Source organism: Tamandua tetradactyla, chromosome 6 (assembly GCF_023851605.1).
Source record: "Tamandua tetradactyla isolate mTamTet1 chromosome 6, mTamTet1.pri, whole genome shotgun sequence".
NCBI classification, from domain to species: domain Eukaryota; kingdom Metazoa; phylum Chordata; class Mammalia; order Pilosa; family Myrmecophagidae; genus Tamandua; species Tamandua tetradactyla.
Window position 1 is genome coordinate 69,088,563 of NC_135332.1, and position 12,668 is coordinate 69,101,230.

A 12,668-nucleotide genomic window follows, 5' to 3' on the forward strand; every position below is an offset into this window, starting at 1 on the left:
TCCACATATGACCTATAATTGTGCAGCTAAGCTTTTGCTACTGAAGCTTTGCTCCATATTTACCATCAGCAGTTGTGTTTCTACTTCGTCGTGGACCAGATCGATGCCCATTCTCTTCTCGCGATGAAACAGACATTCTCGGGCCACCTAAGAGACACACGCATTTATGCACACTTAAATCAGTGACCAGCAGTTCTAACGACTTGTGTCTAAAACAAGTCAATGGATTCTACCAGCACTAGCATTTCAAACCATTTTCTTGGCAATGTGGCATGAAATCAAGGGTGGCAGATACGTAAATCCTTGCTGCTAGCTAAAAGGTAAAGCGCAGCTCTTCAAAGTAGTTTGAAAAAAGTCCTAATTTGGGAAGTTGAGAGAAGAAAGCAAATCAGAGTAACATCTGAGAAAACGAGTTGGCATTAATTTCTTCCGGAGAACTAATTCAACCGCCTGAAACATGGTTTTAAAGCTATTATTTCCAAATATTTTTCTACTGAAAAGAGTGGGAAGGAAACAAATGATTATCCTAAAAGACACCAAATATATGGAGAGCCCAAAATACAGGTGCTATTTATTGTTTTCCTAATCATAAAAATAATGTCTTTACCCACTGAAGAGAAACCATAGAAAAGAAAAATGAAAATATGACATAGCCATAATCCCATCACTGTTTCATTTGATTTTTTTTTAACATGATGGAGGTTATAATGTCCCTATAATTATACGGTATGCATTTTGGGATTATTATTAAATAGTAGGCCCAAGCCATGAAATATCTTTTGATACAAAATATGTTAATGACTACAGTAGGAAATGGCTTAGATTGCTTAAAGTATAATAGTACGTATGTTATAATTTGCACATAATATCATTGAACGAAATATTTGTGTGAACCTCTACTTTTTATGTTTCTAAAACATAAACATCATGATTATTCATTTAAAAGGATATCATGAATGTATCATCAATCTTTCTCAAGATTTCTTGTAGTGCCTGTATTTGTATGTGTTTGTAAATGGGGAGAGGATGCAATAAAAAGTAAGTCTCTGGGATTGACCAACAAATCCTTCAAATCACTTTACATTTACTAAAGGAAGGAAAAAAAATTATTGGGTCAAGGGGAATTCTGATTATTATATATATTTATAAAATTCTGATTATTGTATATATTTATATATAATATATAGATAACCAAATTGCTTTCCAGGAAATTTCTACCAATTGACATTCACACTATCAACATATAAAAGTGCCCCCTTCCCAAAAAAAGATTCCCATTTTCTGCACTTTAGCCACTCTAAATGTGATCTTAACTTGATAGTTAACATTTTCCCTTATACGAGTTGATCATCTATATTTTCTCTTTTGATATTTTTCTTTTTATGTGATTGACTCTTTCCAATTTTAATCAGGACCTTCTGACCCTGTGTTGCTAATAAATATGCAAACACAGAAGAATATCTGGACAAAAACGGCAGGAAAAAATGTCAAATTAGACCCAACCCAATCAGGGGAGCACTCGTCACGGAGAGAAGTACTAAGGGAAGAAACAGAATCTCCCCCAGACATTATGTAGGGAAAGTGGCTACCATTTAAAGGATATTTCAGAGGGGCCAGGAGTGGCCTAGCAATCCTCAAACTGAGGCAAGGTTGGGGCTGGGGTTAGGGGAGGACACTGAAGGGTTTCTAAAACGTAAACGTCATGATGATTCATTTTAAAAGATATCACAAATATACCATCAATCTCGCTCAAGATTTCTGGGAGTGCGTGTTTTTTTGTTTTGTCTTGTTTTGCATGGGCAGGTACCGGGAATCAAACCTGGATCTCTGGCAGAGCAGGCAAGAATTCTGCCACTGAGCCACCATCACACCACCGGTAGTGCATGGATGTGTATTTGTCTGTAAATGGGGAGAGGGTGCAGTAAAAAGTAAGTGTCTGGGATTGACCAACAAATCCTTCAAATCACTAGGCTTCCAGCTCTTTCATTTTCTAAACTCTTCTAATACCTTTGCCATGAGGTAGTCCCAGTGCAGATGCCTGTCACATGGGAAATAAGTCAGACACCCATCAGCAGTAACAACCACAAGACATGGCTAGCTTTCCACATTAAAATATCTATGACTTTCAACAAGTGTATAAAGATATGATGTTTACTATGTGACTGTGTAGTTGTGAAAACCTTGTGTCTGATGTTCCTTTTATCCAGGATAGGGATAGATTAGTTTAAGAAAAAAAAGGATAAAAAAATAAACAATGGGGGGATAAGGGGCAAAATAAATTGCATAGATGGAAATACTAGTGGCTACTGATAAGGAGTGATAGGGTATGGTATGTATGAGTTTTTTCTTTTTCTTTTCATTTCTTTTTCTGGAGTGATGCAGATGCTCCAAAATATGATGAATGGTGATTAATACACAACTATGTGATGACATGTGAGCCACTGATTGTACAACATGTAGGGAATGTATGTGTGTGAATATTTCTCAATAAAAATATTTAAAAAAATATCTATGACTTCCAAAGTAATTTCTATAATTTGCACCTTGTTCTAGTTTGCTAGCAGCTGGAATGCAATATACCAAGAGACAGATTGGCTTTCAATAAAAGGAGGTTTATTTAGTTGACAATAGTTCTTCAGAGGAAAGGCAGCTGTCAACTGAGGTTCTTTCTTATGTGGGAAGGCACAGGGTGATCTCCGCTGGCCTTCTCTCCAGGCCTCTGGGTTCCAACATCTTTCCCTGGGGTAATTCCTTTCTGCATCTCCAAAGGCCTGGGCTGAGCTGCGAGTGCTGAGATGAAGTATGCTGAGCTGCTTGGGCTGTGCTATCTTGAGCTCTCTCATTTAAGCACCAGCCAATTAAATTAAACATCATTCATTGCAGCAGGCACGCCTCCTAGCCGACTGCAGATGTACTGAGCAACAGATGAGGTTCACGTACCATTGGCTCATGTTCACAGCAAGAGAACTAGGCACCTTCACCTGGCCAAGTTGACACCTGAACCTAACTACCACACACCTCTTCGAAAACAATGTCTTCTTTCAGTGGTGGAGGACAGAGTGGGTTGGAGAGCCCACGAAGTGCTCAGAGGGTTAGAGGGGATTTGAGTCCATTCAGAAGCTGGTTAGATGCAACCAGTTGCCCCTACCCGGGTCACTGACCTACCCTCAGTCCTACTTTTCCACTTAATGAAACTCATTCCATCTCCTGAAATGGTCTCATTTGATATGTTCACTGTGCCCTGAAATGGAATCATAAAGTAGGCACAGGGGGTTATTGCAGGACAGACTAAAAGAATAAATAGAATAGAGTAACAATAGAAAATGATTTTAAAAAATAAATCTCAAATAATGTTTACATAAACTCAGGAACAACAGTAATCAGGCAGCCCATTTAAGAGAAGCTAGCATTTCCACCATAAAACACTGTGCATCTTAATCATATCTCTCTAATGAGCAGTCTTTGTATTGCATTCAGAATTCTTTCTAGTTAGGTGGATGTTCTGTACAACATGTAAAGTGGCAATGTCTCTACCATTGCTGAAACTGGCTACAGATTTACTGATAAGGGATGGGCTCTAACAGGTGATAGGAAGCATAATTCAACATATAAACACCCTCAGACATTCAGCCAGTGGATTGCAATCATGAAAATGCATCGTGTTTTATCGTAAGTTCTCATTTTTACCTGAAGTGGGGCTTCCGTCTCCACCAGAGCTCTCTCCAATCTTTTCTTAATATCAGTAAGTGCATTTGTCTCCCCAATCATTTCGTCCAACTCATGAATGATTTCAGATTTCCAAAAGCCGATGTCATTAACTCGTTCTCCCAAATTTTGGGTGGAGTCTGCCTGGGTTTTTCTGGTTTGTTGGTATTTGTCTTGAATCAGGCGAGATGTGTCTACCCTTAGTCTCTCCGCATTGTGCCGGGAGGTGTTGCACTCTTGGTAATTGGTCAGGTTGGACCTGTACCAATCATCAGGAGTATACCTGGTGAAGAGGGTGGTTCTGTTGGAAACGAAGGGAAGCATTGTGCTCTCAGACACCCTCTGGGATCTGGTGCAGTACGGGGCCAAGTTCGGCAAGTTGGAGGCTACTCTGTAGTATGTGTTCGGCCTCCAAGGAAGGCTCAAGCTATGGGTCAAGTTGTAGTGGGGGAAGCGGTCCCTGTAGCTTGATGCCACTGTGCTGACGGCTGGGAGGAAGTTGGTCGGTGTTGGTCTAGGGTGGGCATAAGTTGCCGTTAAAGTAGAACCTAAAAGCTCCATGGTGCTCAAATACTGTTTATAAATCTCTCCTGTTAAGAAAAAAAAAAAGTAAAAATAGTCATATGAATTAATCTTTGGGAGAAACTTACAAATAAAAGGCCAGACCTGACTTAGTGCCAGTAGCATTGCTCCCTAAGAAATGAGATGTTTACTCTACACTTTGATATCCACCTTTCCAAGTGATAATACATTCCTACCTACATATACATTTTCATCTCTGTTCCTCACATTTTTTCAGATAAGACCTTGGAATTTTCTAATTTATTTTAATTATGAAAGTAAAATTGTCTCTTTGTAACAAACACAAAGTAAGAGCCCAAACTCTGCATTTTGACAGATAGGGATTCAAATCTTGGAGCTGTGTGACACTTAACTAGTTACTTAATCTCTCTGGGCCTCAGTTTCCTCATCTACAACTTGGCGATAACAATAGCACTTCCTTCTTTGGATTGTTATAAGCAATATCAGCAGCAAGGGGCTGCTTAGAGGGGTAACCCCCTCCCAGCTCCATCAACACCCCCGCCACCCCTTACCAAATCCTCCTAAATAAACACTGTCTTGGGAAAAATGGCAAATATACCTTAAGAAAAGCACCTAGACCCTCTTTTCCTGGCAGCTAACCACCTCCAGTATAGAAATTCTAGGCCTGTCAGAGGGTTATAAGGATTGAATAAGACAATACTAAATTCTTGGAAGGCTTAGTACACTCTCGGCCATATAGTATATGGCTGAATAAATGTTAGGTTTTAAAATTATGAACACAAAGGAATATATAAAGTAAAAGATAAATATATTTTCTCCCCCATCGAAAAGGAACTCCTCAGAAGTAGACATTGAAGAGGTGATAAACAGTTGCACCTTTCCACATTTTTTCTATTCATCTATCAACATAGATAATATTTCTATAACTATATATATATTTACACACACATGTAGAGCTTTTTAATTCAGAAAATTGAATTTCCTTAATCACCATATATATCATTCTAATATATGCTGTTTTGTTTTTGTTTTTGTTTTTTACTTAAATATATATTTTGGTCCTATCCCCCTGTTAGAAAATATAGTTCCATTTCCTCCTTTTCACCAGTTGCAAATATTCCATTGTCTGGAACTTTGAGTCATTATTTGTCCAGAAATTCAAGAATGCCATATAAATTATGACAGACTTTTCAGCATCTAACTAGCATTCTGCTTTGGGGTTAATGTCTATGGAACTGTTTATGAAAAAGAAAAAAATCAGGTCCAATTATACAGAGTTCTCAGGAAAAAATAATCCATCAATGATTGCTTAAATGTGCCTTAAGGCCTTTGGTACTCAAATCACAAAATAATCTATTTGTAGCATTGTGGTCAAGTCAAAAGCCACTCAGACCATGTGTGATGAAACTGGTCCCCTCCCAGTGGCGGCATCCCACACCATCATAGCTCCTTGATTTTTCCCAAATTCTTCCTTCCCATATCCCCCAAACATGTGGTACTGACCAAGCTTAGAGAATGACTGTGGAGAATAAAATTCCATTATGATCACTAGGAGTGTGAAACTTAAAAACACTGCCCTTGTAAAAGGAAGTGCAAAGTGATGTGAAGCCTGAGAGTCCTTCTGGCTCCCTTTAGTTCTAACTCTTTTCCCACGTCAAATCTTGAAATAATCAAGTCGGTTTTCTTCTGGCAAGTTGTTTCAAGTGGGGGTGGGACACTCCTACCAGCATTTGCTTAATTCTTAACAATAAAGTACCTAAAAACTAATGGTTCAATTGGTCCTTCAACCCTGGAATTCCCAGTACAGAGTTATCCCATGCCTTTTCCCAGCACCTCAAGATCTTGAGGTATCTCAAACCCATATTTGTCAAATATTGAAACATGAGGCATCTATCCCAAGGGGTGATATGTGAAGATATGTTTATAACCCAAGATGAGAATTCAGACTAAGAAAAATCAATGTAGTTTACAAAAGCACCCTAGTGATTTCTCTAAATTAGAGTGGGATATACTTTAGAATCTAGAATTTGAAGCATGAAGCTCAGTTGTTTAAAGCTCACAAAAGTAGAGATTTCTGGTGTATGGCAGTAAATTTCCTACGGAGAGACAAAGTTCTACAGACGTAAATGAAGTTCTAGCTCCAGTTTGCTATCTGATAAGTCATTCAGGTAGATTGAATAAACATCAGTATTTCACAAACATATTGCACTATGTAGTATTTTCGGTCATTATATAGATCAAGGAAACTGAAAGCATTGTGGCCTGAGAAATCCTAAAAACTCAAAACATCTATTTCTTCCCCTAACCATGAATAGAGTATTAAGAACTGAATTTAGCCTCTTAATGTAAACATCTAAAAAATTAAAAAAAAATACACTAAATAACTGTTCTCTGACATTGTATGACAGGCAGCACAGGACTTAACAGGATCAAGCTGGCCGAGCTCTCTGATCACACCGGCATTCTGCTTAGAGGCAATTATCAAACCAAAGGCAAAGAGATAAAAAGCAAACACAGCCTGGCAGCCTTTGTGAGTTGAGGAGGAAACTGAAACTCAGGGAGGCTGAGACAACTGGAAATTATGAAGCAAGATTCTGGAATAAACGAAGCTATGCAGAAAAAGAGCTCCTGAAATCTGTATATGGGTCCACTTGAGTCTTTGCTCAGAACTATTCTGCAAATGTATCAAGAGACACTCCTCAAACCTGGACAAAGAAAGCTGTCAGAGTGGCTAGCCAAATAACTTCTAGAGTTCACAGAGGGCAGAGAGACATCATGAACTCAAGCCAACCAGAGTGGGGAGTCATGAGTGACCACTTGGGAGCATACAGCGGAGACCCCAGAGGGGTCAGCACCTTAGAGGCAGGCCTGAACTATCCCTGGAGAGAAGGTACTGAAGAGTCACTCTACAAAAGTTTGGAAACAAACTTCAAATGGGCCAAACTAATCCACAAGTAACTTAACTGTCTGGCAACATCCAGGCACTTGAATATGTAACATCACAATGTCCAACCACCAATCAAAAATTACCAGATGTACCAAGAAGCTGAAGCATGTGACCCATAATCAGGAAGAAAATCAGTCTTTAGAAACACACCTACAAAGGACAGAGATGATGAAACTACCAAACTCTGTACATGGATTTAAAAGAAAGCAAGAAAAAATGAGAGAAACGGAAATTATCTTTTTAAAAGAACCAGATGGAATAGTAGGGATGAAATATACAATATATGCTTTGAAAATTGCACTACAGTGAATTTACAGAAGATTAGACACTGCAGAAGTAAAGATTAAGATTAGTGAGTTTGAGTGTAACCAAATTAAAAGCACAAAGATTTTTTTAAAGAAAAAAGTGAAAAAAATCTTAGTAACCTATAAGACAATATCTAGTGGCCTCACGTCATGTATTTGAAGTGTCTGAAAATGAGAGGAATGGGACAAAAAATTTTGAAGAAATAATGCCCAGTGTATTTTCAAACTTTTGGTGAAAACTATAAATCCATATGTCTTAGGAGCTCCACATACTTCAAGAGGACAGCACACACATGCACACCACACATCACCACCATCAAGGCTTGTCACAGTCAAAATGCTAAAAAGTCACGATAAATAGAAAATCTTAAAATCAGTCATATGAAAGAAGACATTAAGTAGAGGGGAAAAGAAACTGTGTGGAGGGCTTGTCAGAAACTATGCCAGCTGGATTTGACGGAAGCACATCCTTAAAAGGCTGGAAGAAAGGGTCAGCCTAGCATTCTATATCCATTGAAATACCCTCCAAAAATGAAGGTGAAATCAAAGATTTTCTTAAAAACAGCAGACCTTCACTGCAAGAATTGTTAAAGGAAAATCTTCAGGAAAAAGAAAAATTATACCAGATGGATACATGGCTCTACACAAAGAAATGAAGAGTGTCAGAAATGGTAACTATGTGTACTAATATTTAAAAAATTATTTCTGAATTGTTAAAATTCTTTAAAAAGTACATACCTTAATAAAAATAATAAAAATTTATTGTGGTGTTTATAGTAAAAATAGAAGTAAATTATATGATAACAGCAGCACAAATTATGGGATGGCCAAAATGGAAACTTACCATTTTAAGGGTCTTATAACTGACATAGAATAATATTATGTAAACATTTCCTATAAGTTTAAACTGCATATTGTAAACTTTAGAGAAGCAGTTCTCAAAGTATAACCTGGATACCCATTGAGGCCTAAGACCCTTCACAATTAATAAGGCCAAAACTATTTTCATAGTAAATATTGAGATGCTATTTGCCCTTTTTTATCCTCATTCTCTCGAATATTTACAATGGAGTTTCCCAGAGTTTACATGTTATGTGCTATCACAACAAACTGAATGCAGAAGTAGATATGAGAGTGCAGCTACTGAGCTAAAACTTAAAGAACTTTTCCAAAAATGTAAAACAATGCCACTCTTATAACTAAATTTTTTTGTTTCAGAAAATATATTTTTAAATAAAAATGTTATTTATGTTTATAATGGGTGATTACTGTCATTTTAAAATAATATTTTTAATTTCTCAATTATAATTTCCAATATAATAAATATCAGTAGGGATCTACATAAACAGACTTATAGCTAATGAGTCAATAGTGGAGAAAAAGAGGGAATACTAAAGAAGATATATAATTAATCTATAGGCAAAAGAGCGACAAAGATAAGACAAAGAGAAAACAAATAGCAAGATGGTAGGCACAAATCCAACCATACTAATAATTGCATTTACTACAAATGGTCTAAATGATCCAATTAAAAGGCACAGATTGTTAGACTGATTTTTAAAGAAGCAATATGTCTATAAAAGAATCTCATTTTAATTATAAAACACAGATAAGTTAAAAATAAAAGTATGGAAAAAGATATGCCATTTAGACACTAACCAAAAGAAAATTGAAGTGGCTATATTAATAACAGACCAATTAGACTTCAGAACAAGAAATACTACTACAGAAAAAGAGAAATAAGGATAAAGGGATCAAATAATGAAGAAGATATCACAATCTTAAATGCCTAGTTATCCATGAAAGAACTTTGGACACATGAAGCACAAGTTAATAGAACTAAAATGAGAAATAGACTAAGCCACAGTTAAAGTTGGATATTTTAACACGCTCAGTAATTAATAGAAAAAATGGAAAGAAAATCAGTTAATATATTAGAATATTTTGCACAATACTGCAACAAACTGGACCTAATTTACATTTATGGAGCAATCCATTCATGATAGCAAATTACACAGTATTTTCAATTGCACAGAGAACATTCACCAAAGTAGACCTTATTCTGAACCATAAAACAAGACTCAAATTTAAAAGAATGAAATCAGAGTATGTTCTCTGATCATATCAGAACTAAATCAGAAAGATTATCTGGAAAATCTCCCAATATTAGGAAATTAATCATCAAACTTCTAAAAAACCTATAGGTCAAAGAAGAAATTACATGGGCAATTATAAAATATTTTGAAATGAATGAGAATAAAAGCACAACATATCAAACTTTGTGAAATGCAGTAAAATAGTGTTTGGAGGAAAGTTTGTGGCATTAAATGCTCATATTAGAAAACAAAAATGAGCTAAAAGTCAATGATTTATACTTTCAGCTTAAAAGACTAGGGGAAAAAAAAGCAAAGTAAACCCACAGTAAGAAGAAGGAAGAAATAAAAAAGATAACAGAGGAAATCAATGAAATATAAAATGGATAGATAACAGAAAAATATCAATGAAACCCTAGCAATAAAACTAATAAACTTCTTGCCAAATTGATCAAGAAAAAGAGAGAGAAGACAAATTACCAATATTAAGACTGAAAGAGAAAATATTACTACAGTCACTGCAAACATTAGAAAGATAATAAAGCAATGTTAAGTTTATGTCAAGAAATTGACAACACAGGTGACATGGGCAAAATCCCCCAAATACAGAGATAGTCAAGAAGAAATAGAAAACCTGAAAGTCCTACATCAATTAAAGAAATTGAATCCATAATTTAAAACTTTCCATCAAAGAAAACTTCAGGCCCAAATAGGTTCATTGATTAATTCTAGCCAGCTTTTGAGGACTAAATAATACCTTCTTTTGTAAAAGCCTATGGCTTACTTTGGTGGCATGCCTCTTACAGCGTTTGAGTTTTCTCTATAGTCTCAACTCATTCACTCCTCACTAGCCACCTGGAGCAAATACTGTGATCATTAACCGATGCCATAAATATTTCATTTTTACAAGTAAACGGAATAAATTATTTGGGAAAATGACTAAAAATAGCTATGGAAAAATCTATCCCTTAGGTCATAAAATTCCTTTTTATTCTAGTTTTAGACATGACCGAAAGGCATTTTAAGAAATGAGAAAGCATGTGTTACAGAGTCAAATACAACATTTGCTTATGCTAATCTAATGTGGGATCAACAGTCATTCACAAACTGGGGGGAAAATATTGTAAGGGACTTGTGTAAATATCAACATGCTAAAAACATAGTGAATCGCACAGAGATCTTAAGTGCTGGAAAAATTCATTTTTAAATAGATCCAATCCAAAAGCGGTCATAGCTTGGAAAAACGTGTTTTATCAGAGCATCTAGGCAAGGCTTTACGATATTTTAAGGTATATAAACCTACAGATCTTTTTCTGCAGATGACATAAATACGGAAAGTTACGTTAATTGCTCTACACAGTGACTCATTGAGTGGCAAACAAAGGTTTGACATGCTCACATAGAAGCCCTTGGAGTGCTTTCTGTAACAACCGCTTAACTAGTCACAGTTTCAAATCAGAGCCAAAATAGCACGCTGACCCAATACATTAATAAATACCCAAATTAGAAGAAATGACACCAGATTTTAATGTTTAAATGACTCCTCCTTATGCATATATTCAATAAGAGTGCAAGAAAAGTTGAATCTCTCTTCCAAAAAAAAATAAGCAGTTTGAAAAGGAATTCTATTCTATGATGGTGTAAGCAAGATTACTACACATTAGAAAGCTGTGTGGCAATGTCTAGTTGAAAAGGTACAATCCCTATGACCCAGCAATCCAACTCCTTGATGCGTATCTAGAGAAACTCAAATATTTATACAATGAGAATGTGTAAGAAAATTCAATGCAGCAATGTCTCTATTATTTTTTAAAAAGGAGCAACCTAACAATCATTGACAGGAAGACAGATATAATTTGTGGTAAATTCATTAAAAAAAATACTACTCAGCAGTTAAAAAGAACAACCTAGAGTACGTAACGCATAATACCATATATGAACTTAAAAGAAGAAACCATGTATTGATTTTTGATACATAGATAAGTAATAAAAATATTAAAATATGTAGAGTAAATTCTGGTAAATGGGTACCACTGGGAAAGAAGAGAGGAGAACGGGATTCCAGAGGGGTATGTGGGAAGCTTCACTTGTCCCTTTAATCTTATTTTTTTTAAGTTAAGAGTGGGTATATGGGGTCACAGTGGCTCAGCAGGCAGAGTTCTCGCAGGCCATGCCAGAGACCTGGGTTCGAGTCCCAGTGCCCACTCATGGAAAAAAAAAAAAAACAGTGGGTATATGGAATCATATTTACTCTTCTGTGAAATATTTCATTTTTAAAGAGAAGAATATTTTATCAGATACATCAAAACCCTTCGTTTATTAATAAAACTATTTGCTTGCTTTTTCTCACAAGGACCAAATGAGTAACTGCAACATCGTAAGCATCCAGGGAAAAAATATAAACAGGCTTGGGCGACCCACCAAAATAGAAGTGACAACTTCATGGCAGGAGCTAAAGAGAAAAGGCCTTGGGCGGTGAGCGCTGATCTGAATTTCAGGAATGTTGTCTTTGAATGGCCAGGTTAACTGCACTGCCCTCCCCTGAGCTGCCACTTGGAATACCTGACTACTGAGAGAGAACAAGGAACAGAGAAGTGAAGGGACAAGCAACACCTTGGAAAGGCACAACACTTGGTGTAAGAAACTATAGGCGTTAGCAGGGGGTGCGGGGCGCCCCTTTCCTGGTTCCGCATTTAGAACTGACTTCTCCATCACTGAAAAGCATCAGAAACGTACATCACAAGGGCACGGGGCCTGGGGGTTCTGTGGGTTTTTTGGGGGTGGGGGGTGGGGAGTGGGGAAGGGAAGAGAAGTGAAGACGGTGAGAGGAATTCCAGGGGTTTTTCGACCTCGCCCCAGATTCTGAAGCCAGATGTTGGAAGCCCCCCTTCCCAGCTTTGTAGGGGGTCGTCCCCGTGGGCAGGCAGGCGCCAAGGAGACCACTCACCTGTCAGAGGAGCGGGCGAGGGGAAGGGGAGGGGTCGATGAGGGTCGCTGCCCACCACCGGCTGCGGCAGGAGGCTTGAACCCGGCGGGCCCGCCCTCGCCCCGCCTTCCCCTTTGTGACGTCAGGGC

The 12,668-nt window shown here is 37.3% G+C and overlaps 1 protein-coding gene across 1 annotated transcript in view; it reads right to left on the reverse strand.

Moving 5' to 3' along the window:
* TEKT3 (tektin 3) overlaps window positions 1-12,646 on the reverse strand; it is a 35,673-nt gene extending 23,027 nt beyond the window's left edge. The window contains exons 1-3 of the mRNA XM_077166057.1: window positions 12,541-12,646; window positions 3,688-4,295; window positions 64-147 (exon numbers count right to left, since the gene is read on the reverse strand). Coding sequence (XP_077022172.1) covers window positions 64-147; window positions 3,688-4,266 — 663 coding nt within the window. The 5' untranslated portion in view covers window positions 4,267-4,295; window positions 12,541-12,646. The remainder of the gene's footprint in view (window positions 1-63; window positions 148-3,687; window positions 4,296-12,540) is intronic.
* Between the last annotated feature and the right edge of the window lie 22 nt (window positions 12,647-12,668).